At 48.5% G+C, this 25,100-nt stretch overlaps 1 protein-coding gene across 3 annotated transcripts in view; it reads left to right on the forward strand.

Moving 5' to 3' along the window:
* The window catches only part of STXBP1 (syntaxin binding protein 1), a 78,899-nt gene that overhangs the window by 47,376 nt on the left and 6,423 nt on the right, over nucleotides 1–25,100 (forward strand). Inside the window, exons 6-19 of one of the 3 annotated variants that reach the window (XM_054501354.2) lie at nucleotides 655–758; nucleotides 2,736–2,884; nucleotides 4,783–4,867; nucleotides 5,643–5,773; nucleotides 7,554–7,661; nucleotides 9,372–9,432; nucleotides 11,526–11,591; nucleotides 12,658–12,738; nucleotides 14,909–15,047; nucleotides 15,747–15,856; nucleotides 17,219–17,320; nucleotides 18,944–19,029; nucleotides 21,203–21,357; nucleotides 23,161–23,314. In XM_054501354.2, coding sequence (XP_054357329.1) covers nucleotides 655–758; nucleotides 2,736–2,884; nucleotides 4,783–4,867; nucleotides 5,643–5,773; nucleotides 7,554–7,661; nucleotides 9,372–9,432; nucleotides 11,526–11,591; nucleotides 12,658–12,738; nucleotides 14,909–15,047; nucleotides 15,747–15,856; nucleotides 17,219–17,320; nucleotides 18,944–19,029; nucleotides 21,203–21,357; nucleotides 23,161–23,270 — 1,487 coding nt within the window. In that variant the 3' untranslated portion in view covers nucleotides 23,271–23,314. Of the gene's footprint in view, nucleotides 1–654; nucleotides 759–2,735; nucleotides 2,885–4,782; nucleotides 4,868–5,642; nucleotides 5,774–7,553; nucleotides 7,662–9,371; nucleotides 9,433–11,525; nucleotides 11,592–12,657; nucleotides 12,739–14,908; nucleotides 15,048–15,746; nucleotides 15,857–17,218; nucleotides 17,321–18,943; nucleotides 19,030–21,202; nucleotides 21,358–23,160; nucleotides 23,315–25,100 lie in introns of those variants that run through there. The other 2 variants (XM_054501353.2, XM_054501355.2) reach the window with 2 other exon arrangements.

Raw genomic sequence — 25,100 nt, forward strand, 5'->3', positions numbered from 1 at the left:
TTCAACTACAAAGATATTCCAATCCAGTAGTCTTTGTATTAGACAGAACCTGCGTCATTACCCTAGAATTAGTTTTCTTATGTTGTGAGGATTTTATGCTCAGATCCTAGCGGAGAAGCAGAGGGAGATGAATTGACCTGGGTAGCCGCAGAGTATAAAACAGTGAGAATTCACCCAGAGATCTCTCTAGGGATAAATTCCCACAGCACTCACCACTGAGAAAGTGGAAAGGATATAGCAGAAGAATGATTTTGGCCGGGTGTGGTGGGTTACGCCTATAATCCCAGCACTTTGGGAGGCCTAGGTGGGTGGATCACCTGAGATCAGGAGTTCGAGACCAGCCTGGTCAACATGGTGAAACCCCGTCTCTACAAAAATACAAAAATTAGCTGGATATGACAGCAGGTGCCTATAATCCCAGCTACTCGGGAGGCTGAGGCAGGAGAATTGCTTGAACCCGGGAGGCAGAGGTTGCAGTGAGCAAGATCACGCCATTGCACTCCAGCCTGGGTGACAGAGTGAGACTCCATCTCAAAAAAAAAAAAAAAAAAAAAAAAAAATCCTGATAAAATGAAGAGCCCACTGTACATGTGCAGCTGTTAAATGAACCAGCAAATGGACAGGAACGCCAACTGTCTTTTGTCATGCTTGCAGCTTGTCCAGATGCCCTGTTTAATGAACTGGTAAAATCTCGAGCAGCCAAAGTCATCAAAACTCTGACGGAAATCAATATTGCATTTCTCCCGTATGAATCCCAGGTGAGCCTGAGTAGGGGGTGCAAAGGAAATCTGCATCCTGTCTTATTCTGAGAGGGTGGGGTGGGACCTGCTAAAGAGTTGAGGAGGGAAGGTACCATGCTCTGAATTGCCAAATGACAGGTTATAAGTGGATGTTTACTGAATGGAAATAGTATTCCAAAGGGCCTGCTCCCTGCCCTCATCTTACTCTCCGGTTGTTTCTGACTTTGCTTCAGCCTTGTGCCTTTCTTTGTGTGCATTTCATCCTTGCTCTCAGTGTTCACTCCTGTCGGCTGACTCCTTGAATAACCACAGAGTAGCCAATCAGAAACGAGCTTGGAAGGAGAGCGAGGGTGGGGAGCAGAAGCATCCCATCTGCTGCGAAGGAGACTGTTTTTTACGTGGAGATAACCTCAGCTTGTCATGTGCTGAGAGAGCAGATGGCAGCCTTCGTCATTAGCCGTTAACGCTTCAAGTGCCAAATGCCAGGCCCATAAAGTGCTCCCTTGGAAACAAACAAAATTATTAAACAAAGGTGAAGCTGATTGTGAGAGAACAGACACAACTTGTCTTGGTATTTTAAGAGTTGTTAAAATGTCTTCTCTTACCAGACAAGGAAACAAAAACTACAGGACTTTGATGCATTTTATGGAGCTAAAAGATGATTGTGGCATATTGGATCTTCACAGATCAGCTTCGAGACACCAGAGAGTGACCTATTCTTAGAGAAGGAGAGATGCATAAGATATAGTGTGAACATTTAAAAACAGGCTTCCTTCTCACTTGGCCTAAAGCCTATCACCCGCTTGGGGGAAGGAATTTTTTTTTTCTTCTGTGTGTTCCATCCCCACCTGGATAGAATAAAATCCAGCTTTAGCATATTGACAATCTTATATTTCAGAAACTTTAAGAAAGTAAACTAATTTTTAAATACCATTTTTTAAGATTAAGGTAGTTTATATAAATGAGAATTTAAGAGAATACTGATAACTGGACGACTCAGTCGTTTAAGAGAGAATCTTCAACTTCTAGCACACTCCAAAAAGAAAAAGAAAAGACAAATACGGCCAGGTGTGGTGGTTCACGCCTGTAATCCCAGCACTTTGGGAGGCTGGATCATGAGGTCAGGAGATCGAGACCATCCTGTTTAACATGCTGAAACTCCATCTCTACTAAAAATACAAAAAAATTAGCCAGGCGTGGTGGCAGTCACCTATAGTCCCAGCTATTTGGGAGGCTGAGGCAGGAGAATGGCGTGAACCCGGGAGGTGGAGCTTACAGTGAGCCAAGATCATGCTACTGCACTCCAGCCTGGGCAACAGAGCAAGACTCTATCTCAAAGAAAAAAAAAAAGAAAGAAAAGACAAATACTTAGAACATACTACTGAAGATAAGGTATTATTAAATCCATAAATACCTCCTCTATTTGCCCACAGTCACAGCACAGTATCTGGCTTGTCTCTTATTTATTGAAACTAAGCTTACAATTTCCAGTGTAGTCTCACACTAATCCCTTCTTCTGCTCTCCTCCTGGGCTTGTCACTGTTCTCCAGGCACCCTAGGCACACACCCGCCCGAGGTCCTTGGCACTACCTGTTCCCTCCATGTGGAAGTCCTCTGCTGGTGATAAACATCCCACCTTCAAGCCCTTGCTCAGATGTCACCTTCTCAGCGAGTCCTGGTGTCATCCCTGTCCAGCCCTCCTGGACATCCTCCCCTGCTCTGATATTTTCTCGTATACTTGGCAGTTTCTCAGGACCACACAATTCGCTTTTCATTATGTTTATTGTCTGCTTTCTCCTACTAGATTGCAAACTCCTTGAGGACAGGGATGTTTTGGTCACTAATAGTTCCCAAGTGTTTTAGCACATGGGCACATGGTAGGCACCCAGCACATATTTGTGGAAGAAACAGGGACATATTCTGTAGACTCACTGCCAGGGTCGGAGAATACGCCGATACTTCACAATATGTATTAATACTTCTTCTCCTCCCCAGGTCTATTCCTTGGACTCTGCTGACTCTTTCCAAAGCTTCTACAGTCCCCACAAGGCTCAGATGAAGAATCCTATACTGGAGCGCCTGGCAGAGCAGATCGCGACCCTGTGTGCCACCCTGAAGGAGTACCCGGCTGTGCGGTATCGGGGGTAAGGCAGCGCACCAGTCTGCTGGAGTGGCATCCCGTGTGTTCCCCAAGTGAGGAGCTGGCCTGGACTCCTCCTCCAGCCTTAAGATTCCTCTGACAGTTGTCTCAAGAAGATCAGAATTTGAGCATCTCTCACTTAAAATTATTCTTCCAATGGTTTTGTTATCTTCTCAATGTTATAGTGAAATATAATAATACATGCAGAAAAAAGCATAAATCAACTATTGAATAACGAAAATGTGAACCTATATGTAACTGCAGTTCAGGCTGCCTACCATTTTTAATCTCTTTCTAATCTTTAAAAATACTATCTTTACTGAAGATGTTTCAGAGTAAGATAAAATACAAAGAGAGTAATTCTCCAAAGGACATGTTCCTCAGATTTTATCAAGCCATGCATTCCTCACTTGCTTGCTGTGTGCTAAGTGCTGGGGGCACCTGAAGCTGAAGACCCGGCCCATGATCAGGGAGGATGGGTGGGATGTGCCTTCCAGCGTGTGTGTGCATGAGAGATGCACCCCTGCAGGCTCGACCCTGCGAGATAGGACAGGCCAAGTGCTGGGGACAGCCACGGTAGGGAGAGGGCCCTTTGAGCCAAGGGTGAAGCCCATCTGCAGACCACAGGTGACGATAAGCTCATGAGAAGAGAGAGGCCAGCATTTTGTGTGCACAGTGGCTCTTGCATTTGGTATAAACAAAAACCTGGAGTTGGGAAAATGTGGGGCACATTTGGGGAAGACGGGTAGTCCAGCACAGTGTATGTGTATGGCAGTGGCATGGGATTAAGCCAATTCTGGAGGTCTCGGATGTCAGGTTTGGGATTATGTCCTTCGGTGGTTATCACTGGAAACCTATGGGGGATTTGGACGGGGTGACCACAGTGCTCTGGGAGAGTGAAGCCTGGAGTATGAGCAGGAGTCAGGGCAAGGAAAAACTAGAAGGGGTGGCTAACCAGGAGGCCGCTGCAGGAGGAACAAAGGGCCTGGTCTTGGAGTGATGGGAACGGGGTGGACAGGTAAGGACAGAATCTGAGAGAGTGCAGAGGTGGACTCGGAACTGCCAGCAGGTTGGGGGTAGGGCAGGAAGGGCTTAGGCTAGGCTGCCAAGGCATTGTGCCGAGGTAACCAAGAGCTTGGTGGTGCCACGGATCACGGGTTCACCCATGCTGTGACTTCATTGTCTCCTGGAAGTTGTGGCCATAGAAAAACACCTCCTGGTTGCTGTCCCAGTGCCTGGCTTCCCTCCACTGTTGGTACTCATGGACAAAGCCGGCCGGCCGTTAAGAAATGGGACCTAGGTGGCATCTCCTGACTGACTGCCGGGAGCTCAGGCTGGTAGCGGGGCCGTTGCAGTGCTGAGACTGGCCAGGAAGCAGGCAGCCGCCGCCCCAGCATCAGGTCAGGTGGGGCCCAGAGAGTGCTGTCAGACCCAGCCATGGGGAAAGGTTCAAAGGTTCTCACATTGTTCGGGCCATGCCAGCTGATATGTCACTCTCCAACAAACAAAACAAAACAAGACCCAAGAGAATGTGAACTGAGGAAAGTGAGAATCATGAGAGTCAGGCTGGGAGCCTGATCTTGGCAAAAGGTTGACTGACTGGTCAGGGCCCCCAGTGGAAGTGCGGCTGTTTATCTGAAGCTGCTTGGAAAGACGTCCGTTTCCACTTAGATCATTCTGGAAAAAAGCAATAAGAAAATCACTTACTTATGGTCCAGGCACTGAGCTAAGTGTTTTATTTTGCTTTTCCTTTCTAATTATACTCTCATTGTAAAAACACGAATACAGACGATGCTCACGTCTCCCCTAACCCCGCTGCACTGCTTGGCTTCCTTTCCTGGGGGCAGCCAGCACCATCATGGGTGCTGGGTGGTTCATGCTCTGTCACCCCTCCTTTGTCAGGGAATACAAGGACAATGCCCTGCTGGCTCAGCTAATCCAGGACAAGCTCGATGCCTATAAAGCTGATGACCCAACAATGGGGGAGGTAAGTCTGGCTTGGACCACGTGGTTCTCTTACCAAGGACCGCAGTGTTTGTGTGACAGTCCCAGAGACAGCTTGGTTCTGTTGCCACAGAGCATGTACCAGTGCTGCTTTTCCTGGGGACTGGCCTCCAGTGAAATGCCTGAAGCCCCTGAGGCAGGGCGATCTACATGTGTTCAGCATGGCCAGGGTGACCAACTTGTTCTGTTTGCCAGGGCTTTCCTGGTTGCAGCTCTGAATGGCCCACGTCCTGGGAAACCCCCAGAAGCACAATAGCAAACCAGAAAATTGACACTGACACACTCTTCAGAGCTCATTCAGCATTCACTGGTTTTTACACATGCTCTGTGTACAGTCCTGTGCAGTTTTACACATGGATAGATTCATGTAACCATCTTACAATCAAGATACAGAGCTGTTTCCTCACCACCTTGATTTTAAAACTGAAGTCCCAGGTCCTGGGAACCCGCTTAGTCCCGGGCACATTGGAGGGTGGTTGCCCCATTTGTAGTTGAACTTGGGCAGTTTCCTACATAAACTCACTTCGGCTCCTAGCGCTTCATATCTGCCCCTAAGTGCGCTTGCTATGAAATAGAAACGCTGGAGTCTTTTAGGGTATTTTCGGTGATCTTGTCTAGCAGTTGACTTCTGTGCTGCGTTAGTAGCTTTGCACCTCAGAGTTCGCTTCCTGCTGCCCTCCTTTACAAGAGGGGTTCACTAGGTGGAGAAGCTGGAGTTGGCTGGGTGGCTTGTGAAGCATCTCCCTGTTTTCCCCCAGGGTCCAGACAAGGCACGCTCCCAGCTCCTGATCCTGGATCGAGGCTTTGACCCCAGCTCCCCTGTGCTCCACGAATTGACTTTTCAGGCTATGAGTTATGATCTGCTGCCTATCGAAAATGATGTATACAAGTAAGTATAGTGTTACAGACCCCAAAGTGCATACGGCTCTGCACATAAACCAAAAATATGTCTAGAAAAAGAACGGGTTTTTTTGTTTGTTTTGAGATGGAGTCTCACTCTGTCGCCCAGGTGGGAGTGCAGTGGCACAATCTCGGCTCACTGCAACCTCTGCCTCCTGGGTTCAAGCAATTCTCCTGCCTCAGCCTCCCGAGTAGCTGGGGTTACAGGCGTGTGCCACCAGGCCCAGCTAATTTTTTGTATTTTTTTAGTAGAGATGGGATTTCACTGTGCTGGCCAGGCTGGTCTCGAACTCCTGACCTCGTGATCCGCCTGCCTCAGCCTCCCAAAGTGCTGAGATTACAGGCATGAGCTACCATGCCTGGCAGAAAAAGAGAGTTTTTTTGTTTGTTGTTTTCTTAAGACGAAGTCTCGCCCTGTTGCCCAGGCTGGAGTGCATTGGCGCAATCTCAGCTCACTGCAACCTCCGCCTCCCGGGTTCAAGCAATTCTCCTGCCTCAGCCTCCCGAGTAGCTGGGATTACAGGCGCCCACCACCACGTCCGGCTAATTTTTTGTATCTTTAGTAGAGACGGGGTTTCACCATGTTGGCCAGCCTGGTCTCGAGTTCCTGACCTCATGATCCGCCCGCCTCAGCCTCCCAAAGTGCTGGGATTATAGGTGTGAGCCATCGCGCCCAGCAAAAGAGCGTTTTTAACCCTAGGAAAAATGGTTCATTGATAACAGCCTTGCAAATTAGCCTGTAAGTTCTTCTGCGAGTTCCCCAAATCCATGTGGCATTTCTAGGCAGGAACTCATGACTTGTCCTCTTTTTGGGGAGGACAAGCACTTTAGGTCTTTGGTTCCCAGCTCACAGCACCTCAGGTCATAGCCTACTTGGATATGTTAATATGTTGATTTTTGTGTTTTTGTGTGTATCTCATTCAGAGTTGAAATTTTTTCTTTTTCTGTTTTATTGGTTCTGCCTCTCTGGAGGCAGAGTTGAAACTTGTTTATAGATCCTGAAATATTATGATGATGAAATATATCACCAGAAGTTTCGTACTGAACTTTCCTCACAGAGGAGCTGTTTTCTTCATTTATAAAAAACATTTTGCTTGGTAACAATCATCAGAAATTTAGTTTCTAAAAACCAGTTTTTCCTTTTATGGAACCAGACTGTATGAGAAACAGACTGTATGAGAACAGACATTGTTCTCATGGCATTTAATAGCATCCATCATAAAGATAGTGGTTTCAAAATGAAGATTCTAAAAATATGAGTGAATCTCGGTTCTCCCTTTTGGTAGCTATAATTTGTGCTTCCTCCAGCTGTTCACGATTTCCCATGTGATTGGTGCCGAGGGCCCATTGCAGGCAGCTGCTGGAAGCTATTTAGGCACCACACATTGAGGATGACATCCCAGCGCCTTTCCAGAGGAGCAGATGTGATCTTTGCCTTTCCCCTATAAATAACTAAACTCATGTATGACCTGACTTCATGCCCTGGACCAGGCAGCTCAAGTGGAGCTTGTATCAGCTGACCCAGAAGATTTTAAGACAGAATTTCAAGTTTGTTGACTTTGAATAGAGCTTTGAGTCTCTCCTACCCGAGGAATTGCAGCCCGGGTCAGTGCTGCCACAGCAGGCCTGGCTGACAGGTCCAATGTTGTGACGGCACTTGTGAACATCTGGCAGCTGAGGGTAGTGAGCTGCTGCTGCTGTAAGCTGAAGAGGGTTCGATGAATGTTGTGGAGACAGTGCACTCCACCTGAGTCCCATCTCCATTCTAGGTACGAGACCAGTGGCATTGGGGAGGCACGGGTGAAGGAAGTGCTCCTGGACGAGGACGACGACCTGTGGATAGCACTGCGCCACAAGCACATCGCAGAGGTGTCCCAGTAAGAGCCCCCTGCCCCCTTCTCCAGCGAGGCGCCTCTCCCCAGCTGCTGTTGAGGCGTTCACTCTGGGCACCTCGCGGGGGCTCATCACTGTGTGAATTCGTTTTCTTGGCAGAGTCACCAATATGCTAACCCGTAATGATAAATCCCTTCTGTTCTCTGAGCTTGAGCTACTCCGACTTCATGAAGTTAGAAAATCAATTCTGTATTAGGGCTGCTTTTAGGATTCTTGGAAAACATATGTAGCTCTCTCAGAAAAATGCATTACATACATTAAAAATTTAAAGCTAGTTCATTCTATTGAAAGACCCAAACACCACAGTATACAATTGGACTTTCTTTTTTTATAGCTGGTATACATCCTTCCCTGTTTTACCTACAGTTCCTGAGCAATAGCTGATGTCTCCCTACTAAACTGTATCCAGCTCTGAAAATGTTTCAGAATGTTTCTAATATTTAAACATTGTTGTAAGACCTTTAAGCTGTAGATAATGATTCTGCTTTTTCAGAAAGACACATTCTGCTACAGTGAGTTGGTGATATATTCAGGAAATTCCCAAGGAAGAGTAAGAAAATAATACAGGCTTGGATAGTTCTGTTGTTTAGAGGTCTCTAAATTTTTTGATCACTCAACTTAAAAAGATACTAACCTGTGGCCAGGCGTGGTGGCTCACACCTGTAATCCCAGCACTTTGGGAGGCCGAGGCAGGTGGATCACCTGAGGTCAGGAATTTGAGACCAGCCTGGCCAACATGGTAAAACCCCATCTCTACTAAAAACACAAAAATTAGCCGAGCGTGGTGGCGTGCGCCTATAGTCCCAGCTACTCGGGTGGCTGAGGCAGGAGAATCACTTGAACCCGGGAGTTGGAGGTTGCAGTGAGCCAAGATTGCGCCATTGCACTCCAGCCTGGACGACAGAGCAAAACTCCATCTCAAAAAATAAAAAAGATATTAACCCATATTTCAGTAAATTAAATGTATTTATGAATTTAAAATATGCTTTATTGTACTAATATGTGTATTTACAACATAAATATATGTTTGTATATTTTTCAAACATGAATTATGTTTCACTATTTATATTCCAATATAAATTTGAAAAGAATGAGGTAAAATAAACATAAGTAGATATTCTAATATTTTCTTCTCTTTTCTCCTTGAATAATCTGGTACACCCCACTCTGGAGACCACTGGTTTCAAATATTAATTAGAAAAGCTATGTGTCTCTCTTCTCTCTTAGAAAATAACTTCTTTTTCTTTTTGTTTTTCTTTTTTTTTTTTTTTTTTTGAGACTGAGCCTTGCTCTGTCACCCAGGCTGGAGTGCAGTGGCACAATCTTGGCTCACTGCCACCTCTGCCTCCCAGGTTCAAGCAATTCTCATGCCTCAGCCTCCCAAGTAGCTGGGATTACAGAAGTGTGCATGCCCAGCTAATTTTTGTATTTTTAGTAGAGATGGGGTTTCACCATGTTGACCAGGCTGGTCTCAAACTCCCAACCTCAGGTGATCTGCCCGCCTTGGCCTCCCAAAGTGCTGGGATTACAGGCGTGAGCCACCGCACCTGGCCAAAAATAACTTGAAATGCATACCTTACTGGCAGGAAAACTCACCACATACTCCTAAAGGAAAAATTGCATGACTCCTATAGCATCCATAGCAAGGTCCATGGTGTTGCTGTGAAACTTAGCTGCCTCCTTTTATCTTCCAGGGAAGTCACCCGGTCTCTGAAAGATTTTTCTTCTAGCAAGAGAATGAATACTGGAGAGAAGGTAAACCCATGCCAGTGCTCAAATGCCCAGTAAATTAGTCCCTGCTTTCTCTCTAAGAGCAGGGAAGCTGCCTCTTCCTAATAGGACTAGTGGGTTAGCAAGGTCATATCCCTCTCTTAGTTTACATCATTTTGCCTTATTTTTATTTTGCTTTTATTATTATTATTATTATTTTGACAGAGTCTCGCTCTGTTTCCCAGGCTGAGGTGCAGTGACAGGATCTTGGCTTACTGCAACCTCCGCATTTTGGATTCAAGCAATTCTCCTGCCTCAGCCTCTTGAGTAACTGGGATTACAGATGCGCGCCACCACCCCTGGCTAATTTTTTTGTATTTTTAGTAGAGACGGGGTTTCACCATCTTGGCCAGGCTGGTTTTGTACTCCTGACCTCAAGCTATCTGCCCACCTCGGCCTCCCAAAGTGCTAGGATTACAGGCGTGAGCCACCATGTCCGGCCATTTTTACATTTAAGATACAGATCCAGGCTGGGCATGGTAGCTTGCACCTGTAATCCCAGCACTTTGGGAGGCCGAGGCAGGTGGATCACAAGGTCAGGAGTTCGAGATCAGCCTTGCCAACATGGTGAAACCTTGTCTCTACTAAAAATACAAAAAATTATCTGGGTGTGGTGGTGGGCACCTGTAATCCCAGCTACTTGGGAGGCTGAGGCAGGAGAATTGCTTGAACCTGGGAGGTGGAGATTGCAGTGAGCCAAGATCACACCATTGCACTCCAGCCTGGGTGACAGAGTCAGACTCTGTCTTAAAAAAAAAAAAAAAGATATAGATCCAGAGCCCCTACATTTTGATATTTACAGAGAACTGCTTTTTGTTACTCTGAGGGTTAATATTTACTGTTTTGGATCATGATTCATTTTAAGCCAGAAGAATGAACTGTGAGACCTTTTTTTAACTTGTGGTGAAATTAGAATTTATAACCTACCTTACCTGGGCCTCTCCATATCCTGCCTGTTTATCACAGGTGGCACACCTGTCTTCGTCAAGGGAAGTGGAATTACCAAAATACAACGCTGGTTGTGTTACTTGCTTGCTTAAAACCATTTAGGGACTTCTTGTTCCCCTTAGAATAACTCCCATCTGCAACACACACACACACACACACGCACGCACGCACGCACGCACGCACGCACGCACGCACGCACGCACGCACACACACACACACACACACCCCACTTCCAAAGCCCAGATCATCAGCCCCACAGGCCTCTCTCTGGTCTCATCTCTGCCCCTGTCCTTCTTGCCCTGCCTCCTTGCTCCAGCCATGCCAGGGTCCTCTTGCCTCAGACCTGGCCAGGTTCTTTGGCTCAGGCATCATTTCCTCAGGGAAACACTCCCCAGGTCCCTACCCAGACTAGGCAGATGCCTGTGCCACGTGCACCCACACTACCTGGTGAGTCCCCTTGAAGGGCCCTGGTCTCTGCAGTGCTTTGGCTCCTCTCCTGGATGCTCTGATTCTCCGTGAATTAGAGCTTTTTTTTTTTCTTTTATGCTTGTATCTCCAGCACCTAATAGTTCCTGGTATATAGTAGTAATTCAGTAAATTTTTGTTGGGTAAATGGATGGGATTAGATAGCCCACACAGTTAGAAAGCACACAGACCTGTCTTGCCCATCAGGTGCAGATTCCCACCCTCTCTGACCTCCCTGTGCTCCTCCTGTCCACGTAGCCACAGTCTTTCTGCCAGGAGGAAGTGCAAACTTGATGCTAAGGCTGCTTGAGCTGAGGAAGAAGAAAAGCAGTGAATAGAAGGATTTTTTTTTTCCTCAGCAAGAATTAGCTCTCAACAGCTTTCTAGTCCAGTAAGCATAGAATAAAATGTAACTGCTAGACTTCAGAATTCAGTTCTCAACCTGTAAGACAATCATATTTGGATCAAAAAAACTTTTGAGCCAGAGGCCTGGAAATCTAAACACACATGATTTTGTGTTTCACAGATTCATTTTGAGTGTTACGGAGTGTGCGCTTGGGAACCCTAGTGTGGGCGGCTGTCCTGTCCTGTGCCCACAAGACTTGCAAAGCCTCCTAACATCAGGGCCATTAGAGTGACACCATGTGCTTTCCTTTCCCTTACAGACCACCATGCGGGACCTGTCCCAGATGCTGAAGAAGATGCCTCAGTACCAGAAAGAACTCAGCAAGGTATGGCAGCCCCAAATCATGTGTTTGAATCATTGAGTAGAAACAGCTGCAAAAAGACTTCTCAAAGCCCTACTACTCTGATTGATTCATGGAAATTCACAGATTTTTAGTCATCTTCAATTTTTATTAGAAAAGAAATGAAAGGCTGGGATAGGCACCTTATTTCCTGTCACTTTCTTTTCTCCTCTTTATCTTTTCCTTCCTATTCCCTTGCTGTTGGCAGGAGGCCTTAGTTCCTCACCACATGGGCCTCTCCACAGGGCTCCTTGAGCATCCTCCCAACAGGGCCATTGGCTTTCCCCAGAGTGAGCCGTCTGAGAGAGAGAGTGCTAGGAGGAAGTCACAATACCTTTTATGTCCTGATCCTGGATGCCATGCATGATCACGTCCTCCACACTGTTTGTCAGAAGCAAGCTACTAACTGCACCCTGCAGTTAAGGAGGGAATGAAGCTCTGCTCCTAAAAGGAGGAGCATCAGAGAATCTGCGGACACAGTGTAGTAATAAAACCATCATTGGCTGGGCGTGGTGGCTCACGCCTATAATCCCAGCACTTTGGGAGACCGAGGTGGGCAGATCACCTGAGGTCAGGAGTTCGAGACCAACCTGGCCAACATGGTGAAACCCCATCTCTACTATAAGTACAAAAATTAGCCGGGCGTGGTGGCATGTGCCTGTAATCCTAGCTACTCGGGAGGCTCAGGCAGGAGAATCACTTAAACCCAGGAGGCAAAGGTTGCAGTGAGCTGAGATTGCACCACTGCACTCCAGCCTGGGCAACAGAGCAAGACTCTGTCTCAAAAAAAAAACCATGGTGCCACCTACTCTCATAAAGCATTTCTCCTTCGTCTTAACTCTTTTAGAATGTGGTTTGTCCCTCTCTTTTGACATGTAACACTTTCTACTTTGTGATGTCTGTGTACCCGCTTGTACACACTTTTTACCTCCTTTCTGAGGCTAGTGACTCCTTGGTACCCAGTGGTGTTTTATATATAGTAGGTGCTCAGTAGATGTTGCATGCATCTGTGATTAGTCCCTTGGTCACAAACTGTTGTGCTTTTTCCTAGTACTCCACCCACCTGCACCTTGCTGAGGACTGTATGAAGCATTACCAAGGCACCGTAGACAAACTCTGCCGAGTGGAGCAGGTAGGACTCTCTTCCTTCTGCCACGGCAAGTTTTTGCCAGGCCTATTTACCCAGCAGAATTTTAACATCTGACCTTGAACATCCTGCAGAATCATAGGAAATAGAGACGGGAAGGCCTGCTAGATCGTGCTGTCTCAACTCTGGAGCCAGTGCGGTTCCACTGTCCATGGTAGGGACTAGATTGGTCTGGAATGCTGTGCCGTTTGGATTCTGCATGCCTATTTTGAAAGGCTCTGTTTTCCCTGGAATGAGTGAAGAAAGATGTGTGGGGTTCTGAGCCCTACATTGACAGGGCTGGCAGAATTTTATATTCTGAATGTGTTCTACTCTTGCCATGGCCAGACCAGCTTTGGAGACCTCGAGGCTGACAGAGGGTAGAGCAGTAGTGATCAGAAATTTGCCCAAAGCATCCCTGATCACAATTAGGATTGTAAATTGAGAATTTGGGGTTTGAGTTCTGTCTCTGTCACTGATTATTTGATGTGCCTGTTTCTTTGTGTTTCATTTTTTTCATCTGCAAAAGGGAAATCTTTGCTGACATTTTTCAAGGTTGTCTTGTGGAGTCACTAATCCTGGCTTAGATTCATCCTAATTCTTCAAGGGTTTCAACATTATAAAACCATGGTTCAACTTCTAAGCGAAGAGAGGATGTTAAAAGATTCTGAAGCCGCTGGGCGTGGTGGCTCACGCCTGTAATCCCAGCACTTTGGGAGGCCGAGATGGGCGGATCACGAGGTCAGGAGTTCAAGACCAGCTTGGGCAACACAGTGAAACCTCATCTCTACTAAAAATACAAAAATTAGTTGGGCATGGTAGTGGGCGCCTGTAATCCCAGCGACTCGGGGGGCTGAGGCAGGAGAATCACTTGAACCCGTGAGGCGGAGGTTGCAGTGAGCTGAGATTGCTCCACTGCACTCCAGCCTGGGCAACAGAACGAGACTCCGTCTCAAAAATAATACTAATAAGATTCCGAAGCCTCAGCTTGGCCTCTTTTCATAGAAAAAAACAATTCAGGATCTCAGTGTGAAGCTAAGATTTCAATCCTCTGGTTTGGTGTGACAGGCTCAGCTTAGGATTGTAAGCCCTGTCCTGTATCATTGGATATTTTATAAGGGGAAGCAGCCCTACTAAAATCCATCAGTTTTACAGGGGATTATAGCAAACACAAGGTGTCCTCTTGAAAAGAACCTGACCATCTAGAAAATAGGTCATACCTATTTTCTTGTGTTCACTTCACTCTTTTTCATGTCTAGTTCTTTTTCAGCCCTTATCTTCCCCTTCATCTCCTAGGGTTTGGATTTGCTGGTTTGGGGGCTCTTTTTTTCCCTTCCTCACTCATGAAACATAGTAGAAGGATTAAAAACACATTAAAACCCTGGAGCAGTTCAAACTCAAAAAGCATGTGCTTCAATGTGAGGGGAAGCAGAATAGAAAGAATCTATCCATGCGGAGGCATCCTAAAATCCCAGCACTTTTCATGGGAGGGAAGCACATCCCTTTAAGCCCCGCTCCCTCACAGGGCCTTGTACCTCTAGAGGGCCTACCAAGATTTAGTCTTTTTTTTTTTTTAATGAGCCAGGGTCTTGCTCTGTCACCCGGGCTAGCGTGCAGTGGTGCAATCATAGCTCACTGCAGCCTTGAACTCCTGGGCTCAAGCAATCCTCCTGCCTCAGCCTCCTGAGTAGCTGGGACTACAGGCATGCGCCACCATGCCTTGGTAGAGATGAGGTCTCCGCTGTGTTGCCCCGGCTGGTCTCAAAACTCCTGGGCTCAAAAGATCCTCCTACCTCAGCCTTCCAAAGTGCTGAGATTACAGGCATGAGCCACCGCCCCCAGCCAGGATTGAGTCTTTATCTGAGAAGCTGGCACAAGTACACTGGCACTCACTTACAGTGAACAGCCTACTTTAAAACAAGATGGTAAATCATTGTGGTTTCTGTTGGGCAAGTGGCACTCAGGGCTTTTATCCACCCTCACTGATGCTGTGGGAGACAGTGCTGATCACACTCCTGCTAACTACAGTGCATTATAGGAATAGAAGCACCTGTTTAAGACCTTCCCCAACCAAGGTGGCAGTTCTAGACATTTGTGGATCCTGAATTTCCTAAGAGCTACCGTTCCTCCACACTGTCACCAGAGAGATGGAGCCAATGAGGTATGTTTTCCTTAGGACCTGGCCATGGGCACAGATGCTGAGGGAGAGAAGATCAAGGACCCTATGCGAGCCATCGTCCCCATTCTGCTGGACGCCAATGTCAGCACTTACGACAAAATCCGCATCATCCTTCTGTACATCTTTTTAAAGAATGGTAGGGCTGTGGGACCTAGAGGAAGGCACAGACCCTGTCTTGGGGAAACTGAGATAACTGAGAAAGAGGAAACAAAGTAGAGAAGTCATTTAAAAGACATGGACTGGGGAAGGAAAAGAAGATCCTAGGGGCCCTTTTTTTGGGGAAATGCAGTGTAGTCAGATCATTGCAGCTAGAGGCTGAATGTCCCCCGGTCATTGTAGAGTTAATAAATGGTATGGAGTAGATGGAAGAGGACAGGGCTTGGGAGAGAGGGAAAGCTGCTTGGCCTTGTGGCCAGTTTACCAGAGCTATGCCCATCAGATATTTTTAACTTGCATCACATTGGTAATCTCTGCCTTTAAAGAAATGTCTTTTACCCAGTTCAATCACAGTTGCCCAGGAATGTCCATTGTACAAAAGATAGATAATAAGACTCTTGTCCAGTTGGACTTTGATTCAGGGTGGGGGTGGGCAGGGGTTGCTGAGAAGCCGGGGGGCAGATGGAAACACAGACTATGGTGGCAGCTGCTCATGGTCCTCACTCAGGCAGAGTGGCTGGAGGGGAATCGGGATCCTCATGTTGTCCCCACCTATAGTGAATCTGATGAGGTAGAGGAGCAATGTCCACTAACCCTGAGGGGAGAAGGGCCACCATCCGGCCTGTCCCATTGGGTGTATGGGGGCTGTGTGTGGTGATTGGGTGTCTTGTGTCCTCAGGCATCACAGAGGAAAACCTGAACAAACTGATCCAGCATGCCCAGATACCCCCGGAGGATAGTGAGATCATCACCAACATGGCCCACCTCGGCGTGCCCATCGTCACCGATGTAAGAGGCCGGCTCAGGTTCCGGGGGAGGCGGGAAGGGAGCTGGCAGATCTGTCTGCTTCTGCTCTGACTGACATACAGCATCCTCTGATACACACTCATACGTCAAGAGAGAGAGACACGGAGTCAGAGGGATAAAGGTGTAAAGCTATATATAAACCAGAGACACAAAGCCAAGAACCTAGACCTCAACAGCAGTGAGTCATTCACAGTTGTGAAAGCTGAGCTGTCTTGGAACCAAACCATAACAGGGGTCCCTGCCGTTTTATCTGTCTTGTCTCAGGGTCTGTCTGGCCTCACCTTTGGACAGCTTAGCCTCAGCGTCCCCTGTCAAGATGAGAATATGACACTTAGAGCTAGCAGTTTGGCCACCTTTGAGTCTTCTGCACTGGGTTGGTTCAGAGCCAAGTCAGGGCAGGTTGTCTGGGAGACCTGGACCACGTGATGTGCTCTAGAAGAGGTGGGGTGAAGCCTCCGGGACCCTTGCAAAGGACTCTGCCATGAGCCTTGCATGTCACAGCCCCACTGTGTGCTTGTCTTCTATAGGCACAGCACTAACAAAGCTAGGGTTGCAAATATTCTCCCTCTGGAATCTTATAGACAAAACTGTTCCAGTGCCACCAGACCATAGCCCTGTAACTAGCAGGAGTTTGGCATTTTTAAACCCTTGTTCACAAGAGGGATCACAATGAGAATGGAGATATGCATTCATTCAGTGCAACCGTGCTGCTGAAATCCAATACGGCATGCTCCAAGCAGTATGCCCTCCTCTGATAGGCAGCAAACTACTGTTTCAACTGCCTGGAGTTTTTTTTTTTTTAATGGCACTTAGATACTTGACCTATGTTTGCCCTTTTTATGACTTTTGTTTGTTTGTTTGAGATAGAGTCTCACTCTGTAGCCCAGAATGGAGTGCAGTGGTGAGATTTTGGCTCACTGCAACCTCCACCTCCCACGTTCAAGCAATTCTCCTGCCTCAGCCTCCTGAGTAGCTGGGATTACAGGTGCACACCACCACGCCTAGCTAATTTTTGTATTTTTAGTAGAGACGGGGTTTTGCCATGTTGGCCAGACTGGTGGTGAACTCCTGACCTCAGGTGATCCGATCACCTCAGCCTCCCAAAGTGCTAGGATTACAGGTGTGAGCCACCAAATCCGGCCTTTTTATGACTAAAGAACAAGTTTGCTCCAGGTTCCCAAAAGGGCACATTTGGGGCTATTCCATGGAAAACCATCCCCCCCCATTACTCTTTGCCAGTGCTGCCTCTGGGGTCCTTCAGAGAATTTCCAGAGAGTAGCAGAGGTCACCTAGGGCCCAAGTGGCCCTGACTCAAGTTCTAACCTGGTGTGTGTGTGCATGCAGTCCACGCTGCGTCGCCGGAGCAAGCCAGAGCGGAAGGAGCGCATCAGCGAGCAGACCTACCAGCTCTCACGGTGGACTCCGATTATCAAGGACATCATGGAGGTTAGTGCTGGGGCACAGGGAGGAAGAACGAGGCCCAGGGCCCTTGGCTTGTCAGCCTGGATGCTTCCAGCTTCACCTGCTGCGAGGTGCTGCTGACTTCACGCATACTGCCTCCACTTGAGGATTCGCATCCAGGCCTCCTTCGACCCTCATGGCGCCCCTTGCCCTGGGGGTTTATGAAGAGCTGAGAGACTGTGAAGCACAGCCCCAGATCTATTTGTCGTTATGTCTTGGAGGACTCAGCTCCTATAATAAGAAACCCTTCTAGGGTGCCGCATCCAGAGGGGTCCAAGTGCATTTCAAAGGTCAGATGAGTGACATCACATCTCCACACAGGTGCAGTGGCTCAGCACACCTCCCCAGTGCGGCCCTGCCTGCCCTGCCCTGCCCTCCTCCTGCTCTTCCCTACCTGAGCCTCCACACACAAGCAAATCGGATTCTGCTCCTCTGGCCAAAGCAGCCCCTTGCCTGGCATGTTCTCACCCCTCCACTCCCCTTCCCAGACGCTGCTTTCCATCAAAGCCCCTCTTGAATCTCACCGTTTCCATCTGCCACCCCACCTGTCTGACCACTCAGCACACAGAGGCCTGCCCTGGACTCCTTAGTGCACATGTGCCTCTTGGTGCCTCAGGTCGCCTTTTTGTTTGTTGGTCCTGTCCCCTCAGCTGCTGTGTCATCTGCACAGAGCCTCTAGTGCAGCAGGTGTTTTTGCAGTTGTTGGCTGGAAGGTGTATAAGGTGGTGGCCACCACAGTAGCCCTGTGGGGTCACTCCCTTCTCTCGTTGCGGGAAGAGACCCTGCATAGAATCCCTCACCACTAGATCTTTCCAACTTGATTGGTGAACAAAACTGGGGTCTAGAGAATGAAGGGGTTTTTCTCGGGATCCCTTAGTTAATTCCTGGCAGCCCAGGAATTAACTATTGAATTGTACATTAATATAAGTGTATTTTAAATATATAGAGTGAGTCAGCTCCCATTTTTAAAATCCACAAACTAAAAGGATGGATGAACATGAAACATCTAGAAACCAATTATATATCTTTGCTTCTTGGGATAGCCAACCCCTCTGTCTCATTCCCTCCTTTGTTCTCTGCTCCCTTTTGCTCCCCCTCCTCTCCGATCCCCTAAAGAGACATGTGTAGGCTTCATGTGGGAGCTGTAAAGAAGAGTGTGGATTTCTAGGCAGCAGGAGGTAGATGGTGAGAGTCCACCCACCAGATAATTAGACACTTGAAAAACGGAGGGGGTAAGACTTCTTCGTGCAGGAGAGACACTGCTTGTGCCTGGTGTCTACAAGGCTGATGGCAAGTATCAGGAATTTATTGGACAGAATGCATCATTTATAAAACCTCACATAGATTATGAAAGTGAATAAACTGGAAGAGAAGCAAGAAAAACTTCTCTTAAAAAGCAGGCTATCTCAGTGTAGCAGCCAGTTACAAAGCATCTGCTATAACTGAGCCCTGTGCTAGGCACCTCTGGCCGCAGGGAAGGGAGCTCTGGTTGTTGCAAACCTGGCCATGGCTTTGCCAAGTGACATGTTCTACAGATCATCTGGCCTTGGTTCCCATGAGCACTTTTCAGACAAATGGCAAGCTAATATCTGTCTCTTTTCCTTCTAGGACACTATTGAGGACAAACTTGACACCAAACACTACCCTTATATCTCTACCCGTTCCTCTGCCTCCTTCAGTACCACCGCCGTCAGGTAGGTGAAAATCCCTTAGCAAGGACAGAGGGGAGCCAGCTCTGGTTGGATGTCAGCTCTGCGGCAGACCCTCTGTGCGGCTGTGTGATCTACCAGAGCCCTCTCGCTCCTGCTCCCTACAGCTGCAGCGTGGGCCAGGTCTGCACAGTGGTCCCACGGCCCTTCCCCCTCCAGCATCCCGTTCCTCTCTGATTCATCCCTCACACCTCCTCCCTCGCTCTCTCCGCATCAGCCGTGCCAGCTTCCTTGCACTTCTCGAAACAGTCAGGCTTACGTCTGCCTCAGGACCACTGCACTTGCTTTTCCCTCTGCCTGAAATTATCTGTCCCCAGATATGTCTGCATGGGCTGGGCACAGTAGCTCACACCTGTAATCCCAGAACTTTGGGAGGCCAAGGCGGGTGAATCACTTGAGGTCAGGCATTTGAGACCAGCCTGGCAAACATGGTGAAACCCCATCTCTACTAAAAATACAAAAATTAGCTGGGCATGGTGGCTCACGCCTGTAGTCCCAGCTACTCAGGAGGCAGAGGCAGGAGAATTGCATGAACCCGGGAGGCAGAGGTTGCCGTGAGCCAAGATCACATCACTGCACTCCAGTCTGGGTGACAGAGCGAGACTCCATCTCAAACAGACAAAGAAAAAATATGTCTGCATGGCTTGCCTCTTATCTCCTTTGGTCTTTAATCAAGTGTTACCTTCTCCAATCTTCCCTCACCACCCTGTTTAAAATTGCAGCACATCAGCGTTCATAGCTTTACTCATGCAGTCCAAGTGTGGAGCAGCCCACATGGCCCCCAGCTGACGAGTGGGTAACACACGTGGTCTCTCCACACAGTGGCTCCTGAAAACAGTCAGGACTGAGCACACACTAGGGATGGTAGAATTAGCAGCTCGAGAGGGCGACCCTGGCACTGCAGCTGTGCAATACCTGGCACCCCAGCACCCCAGGATGTGCACATCTCTGTCCCTCCTCTCCTGCTTTCCCCGCCTGTCTTCTCTCTTGCGTCTCCTCTCTCTGTGTTCACTTTTGGCTTCAGCTGAGCCAGAGGCCTGTGGTGGCCTCTGTGTCATTGTGCAGCCCTTCTCTTGGCAGCAGAGGTAAAACGTTTATTGCCAAATATGGCATAAAATACAAAATCCCAAGTAGCACCACAGTCAGGCTGGGTGATGAGAATGGGATATCAAATGATTGCACAAGGAAAGAAAGCGACTGTGAGATTCTCTGTTGGCCCAAACGGTGCCCCAAGCGTCTTCCTGGTTTGGAAGGTGACTGTAAGGCTATCATGAGTCAGGAACAAAGGCGATGCATTGCAGTGGCCAGAAGGGACTTGCTCCTTTCATCTCATTTTTCTCATTTTCTTAACCTGGGAACAACCCATTTGTTGCTGTTTCTCAGTCAAAGGTAAAGAGCTATTGAAGGAAGCCCAGGGACAGAGGGAGGCCCCTCCGGGAGCAGCCCTGCCACTGAAGTACTCTTCCTCCCTGGCTTTGCCGCGATTTCCAGGAGGCAGCTCAGGGATGGAGAAGCCTCCCCAGTGGTGCCTGGACAGGGTTCCAGGGCTTCCCTGTGCTTGGCCCTATAGCACAGAGCTCTTCATCAGACCAGGATTTGGGCTCACTTCCTTCCCCCACCTGCCCCATTCAATGATGACCTCTTGGTCAAGGCCTGTGTCTCCTTGGGATGTGGTACTGGGGAGGCCCTGGCCTCCAAGAGGCACTCACTCAGTACATGTTTTCAGGGGATCTATGTGCCAGCCTGAAGGCAAATCTTAGACTGTCATCACTGTGCACTGACAGCAGAGCGTCCCAGGCAAGCTCAGAAGCATGCGTGACTTGGGGTAGACGTCTGCATGAGCCTCTAGCAGGGGGATGCTACAGAACTTGACCCAGCAAACATCAGAGATGAACTGATCCTGTCTGTTGCCTGCATGTTTCTAAGAGTGACAAGGTCACAGCAGCACAGGCATTCATAGTGACTCTTCTCCTGGGAACCAAACCACTTGAAAATTGCATTGCAGTGAAATTCAGCCAGCACTCACTAAGCATCTACTCTGTTTGGGGCACAAGTGTACAGACCTAATATGTAAACAATCCACTGGGGTATGAAGCACTAGATGCCGTGAGTGCAGATAAACTGACGGACACTCTCTTTCTCTCTCTCTCTTTCTCAGCGCCCGCTATGGGCACTGGCATAAGAACAAGGCCCCAGGCGAGTACCGCAGTGGCCCCCGCCTCATCATTTTCATCCTTGGGGGTGTGAGCCTGAATGAGATGCGCTGCGCCTACGAGGTGACCCAGGCCAACGGAAAGTGGGAGGTGCTGATAGGTGAGTGGCCGTGCTTCCAGCAGAAGGCGCCACCGCATCGCACCTCGACTCCATTCCACGCTTTGGTGTCTCATTCTGTCATAGACTCCCTTGACCCACAAAACTTAGTCTCTGGGTAACTGTGGACAGCAGAAGCTAGGGGCAAAGGGTTCCCTCCTTGGTCTGTCCTGCTGCGTCTCTCAATGGAAGGCAGCCTCATGAGGTAGGAAGTGCCTGATCCCAGGGTCCGGCAAACTCAGGCTCAGATTCCTGCTCTGCAAACTGCAAGTGGGGGACCTTGAGCAAGTGGCTCGAGCTCTCCAACCATTTCCTTACTCAGCAAAACGGGATCAGTCATACTCATTCACAGCCTTGAGCTAGGCCCAAGATGAGGTCTGTCAGTTTCCTGGCATTGGCCTCATGCCCAGGCAGGAATGGGTAGTGAATGGCAGTCAATCACTGCCCTGTCAGGTGGAGATGGACAGACAGCTGTGAGCAGGTGCTGCCTGAAACTACTGCCTGACTGCTAGACTCTGCCCAGGGCTCCCCCAGCCACCTCTAACCACTTTCTAGGTCTGCCATGCCCTTTCTCGTATTTCCTGTTCGTTTTCCAAAAGAGAGGAAGCAACTCGTAGGAGCTAGCTTAACACAGCAGGAGCCTTTTCTCCTTTTTCGTGCCTTTGGGGGCTTCTATGATGTTTAGGGCTGGAAGAAGATGAACGAGTTAAGAAAAGTCTTGCTTTCTCCAGATGCCTCCCTTTTTGTCCTGTTTTGCCCTTAACAAAATGGAGGGTACCTGCCAGCCTGGGAGTCCCTCTCAACACTGTCTGGCAAGAAGCTGTCACGTTCACTACCCTGGCTGGGCTCTGTCCTCAGTGGAAACAGGCTCATGCTGAGCAAGGAGTGAGGCCAGGGCTCTTGGCCTCCTTTTGGAAGGGGGTGTGCTCTGCACCCAGTGGGGAATTATACTCTCCAGGGCCAAGGATAGCCTCTCGGGCCACTTACACATGAACTGCGACAGGGAGAGGCCCTGAGCTGCCCCAGCTGGAAGGCATCGCTGACCTTCTCCCATAGGTGCCCACCACTGGTCTTAATCCCAGGCACAGTCATGATCTCGAATAACAAGTGGCGGTTTTATACCTCCTATTTGGGGTGAGCAAGTCACAGCACCCCCCCCCAAGCTATCCAAGTGAGCAGACTCCATAGACCAGTCCACATGGCTGTTTCTGGGTTTTTCAAGATGGATCTGGGGCTGTCAGCCGCCTCTCTGATAGCACAATCCAGTGGGGAGACTGTACCTCCCCGCCGCAGCCCTCAAGCTTCCCGTGTCAGGTCACCAGCTCTCCACATAACTGTTTTTCCCTTCTGTTGTGTAGCCCCGGTGATAAAGCTCTCTTCTCCCTGCTTGCATATGTATTGCATGAATGTAGCGAGTAATTCTGAGCTCAAACACAGCTTTTCTGGACAGAAGCTGTCACAGCCAGGCTTTGGGTGTAAATCTTCCCCTTCATCTTTAGACCTGACTTGAGGTTCCATATATTGGGAGGTGGGAACCTGGGGGTACGAAGTTGCCCATGAAGATTCATGGAGGGGCCTCGCGCAGACAGCTGACGTCCGCTGTGTGGCCTCCCCTGCTTTGTGCATGCCAGCCGTCTTGCTACCATGTGTGTGCGTGCACGCTTGTGTGTGTGTGTATGCATGTGTGCACGTGTGTGTGTCTTGCTTTCTCATACCTCATTGGCTGCATAAAATGTAGGCCTAAGTTGGCATGTTCCTGTGACGTACCTTTGTTCAAGCAGTCAGCTGGCCTCTGTTCTCCCACAGGTTCTACTCACATTCTTACTCCCACCAAATTTCTCATGGACCTGAGACACCCCGACTTCAGGGAGTCCTCTAGGGTATCTTTTGAGGATCAGGCTCCAACAATGGAGTGAGAGCCAAAGAAACAAAGTAAAAGCAGCTTATTACAGAAAAGAAACTCTTCCACTCTGAAGGGCTTTCTTTGATTATTCCGTCACTCTTTTTCTTTATTTCTTCCTTTTTAGTTTATTATTTATTTGATTTTGTTTCAACAAGAAAATGCTTGCAGTTCTCAACACCGATTGAAAATGTGTCCAGTGCTGCCCTCACAGCCCTGCCATGAACCCTCTGGGCTCCGACCTGCTGGCTCACTCATGCCTTGGGTTCCGCACTGCTCAGTCAGATGCCTGCAGGCCGCTGGGTGGAAACTAAAAATGATAATGACTGCTGTGAACAGTTGTCAGAGAGGGAGCTGAAGTTTTGGGGGATGCCTGAGGCACAGTGCCCAAGCCTGCTGGTCTGGGATGAATTTGTGGCCCCCACAAGGAATGTAGAGTGTCCTGGTTGTGCTGGGTGTGGGGGTCTGAGAGCGAGGCCAGTGGACATTCAGGGAACACCATGTCCAGGAAGGCAGGCGGTGGTGGAGATGGCTGGTCGTGAGGGAAGCTTGGCAGGCAATGTAGAATAGACCCCAGGTCAGTGGCAGCTGGACGGATGGTGTGAATACTTTTTCCTAGGACAGGCACTTCTCAAGGAATAAGTTATAAGGGGTAATTGGCTCACAAGCCGCCATCTGCTTGGGGAACTCCAATCTTTAGTGGGAAGAGCTTTTGTTTCATGTTCCTCTGCAGGAAATGGCACTTAATAGTCATTTGCTCTTTTAGTAATTACTTTTAATTCTGTGGATCCTTTCAAGAGTTGAGTAGTCATACCCCTCTCTCTCCCACTGAAGTCCCTTGGTAAGGTCTGAGAGCCTTTCAGTAGAAATGTATTTTTTTTTTAAGACGGGGTCTCGCTATGTTGCCCATGCTGGAGTGCAGTGGCTCTTCACAGGTGTGATCACATCACACTGCAGCCTCAAACTCCTGGCCTCAAGAAATCCTCCTATCTTAGCCTCCTGAGTAGCTGGCACCATAGGCCTATACCACTGTGCCCAGCATAAACCTATTATTAATGCTCTGTGTGGTTTTAGAGAGCATCTTCTGTCTCCCACCAAGCTTGTTACCCAGAACCTATTGTCTGCTTAGTAGACTATCCAAATTTTATTTATTTATTTTTATTTTTATTATTAGTAGTATTTTTTGAGATAGAGTTTCGCTCTTGTTGCCCAGGCTGGAGTGCGATGGCATGATCTCGGCTCACCACAACCTCTGCCTTCTGGGTTCAAGTGATTCTCCTGCCTTAGTCTCCCGAGTTGCTGGGATTACAGGCATGCGCCACCACACCTGGCTAATTTTTTTTTTGTATTTTTAGTAGAGACAGGGTTTCTCCATGTTGGTCAGGCTGGTCTCGAACTCCCAAACTCAGGTGATCCGCCTGCCTCAGCCTCCCAAAGTGCTGGGATTATAGGCGTGAGCCACCATGCCCAGCCAACTATCCAAATTTTGATCTTCAAAATTGTCCTCATTCCCTCCTGTCTCTTTCCATCCTTCAGATATGATGGGAACCTCCTATGTGTTTAAATGGCAGGCTTCCATCATCACATCGGTGACTCCTTAGCTTGTTATATATTCCGTCATGAGGCCATATTTTGTGTATCTGACTTTGTGTCTATCATTGACAATGGACCCTGGAAAAGCCCCTTCACCTGAGCTGAGATGTGGCCCAGTGAGTCACAGAGCCTGAGTTCCCTGTGAGCAGTGGAGAGAAACCTGGACTCAGAGCCAGGAGGACTGGCCTCTACCCCAGCTCCTCCATGGGCACCTGTGTGGCTGTGGGAAGATACCCTCGCTCTCTGGCCATAG

This window comes from Pongo pygmaeus, chromosome 13 (genome assembly GCF_028885625.2).
Source record: "Pongo pygmaeus isolate AG05252 chromosome 13, NHGRI_mPonPyg2-v2.0_pri, whole genome shotgun sequence".
Classification (NCBI taxonomy): Eukaryota; Metazoa; Chordata; class Mammalia; order Primates; family Hominidae; genus Pongo; species Pongo pygmaeus.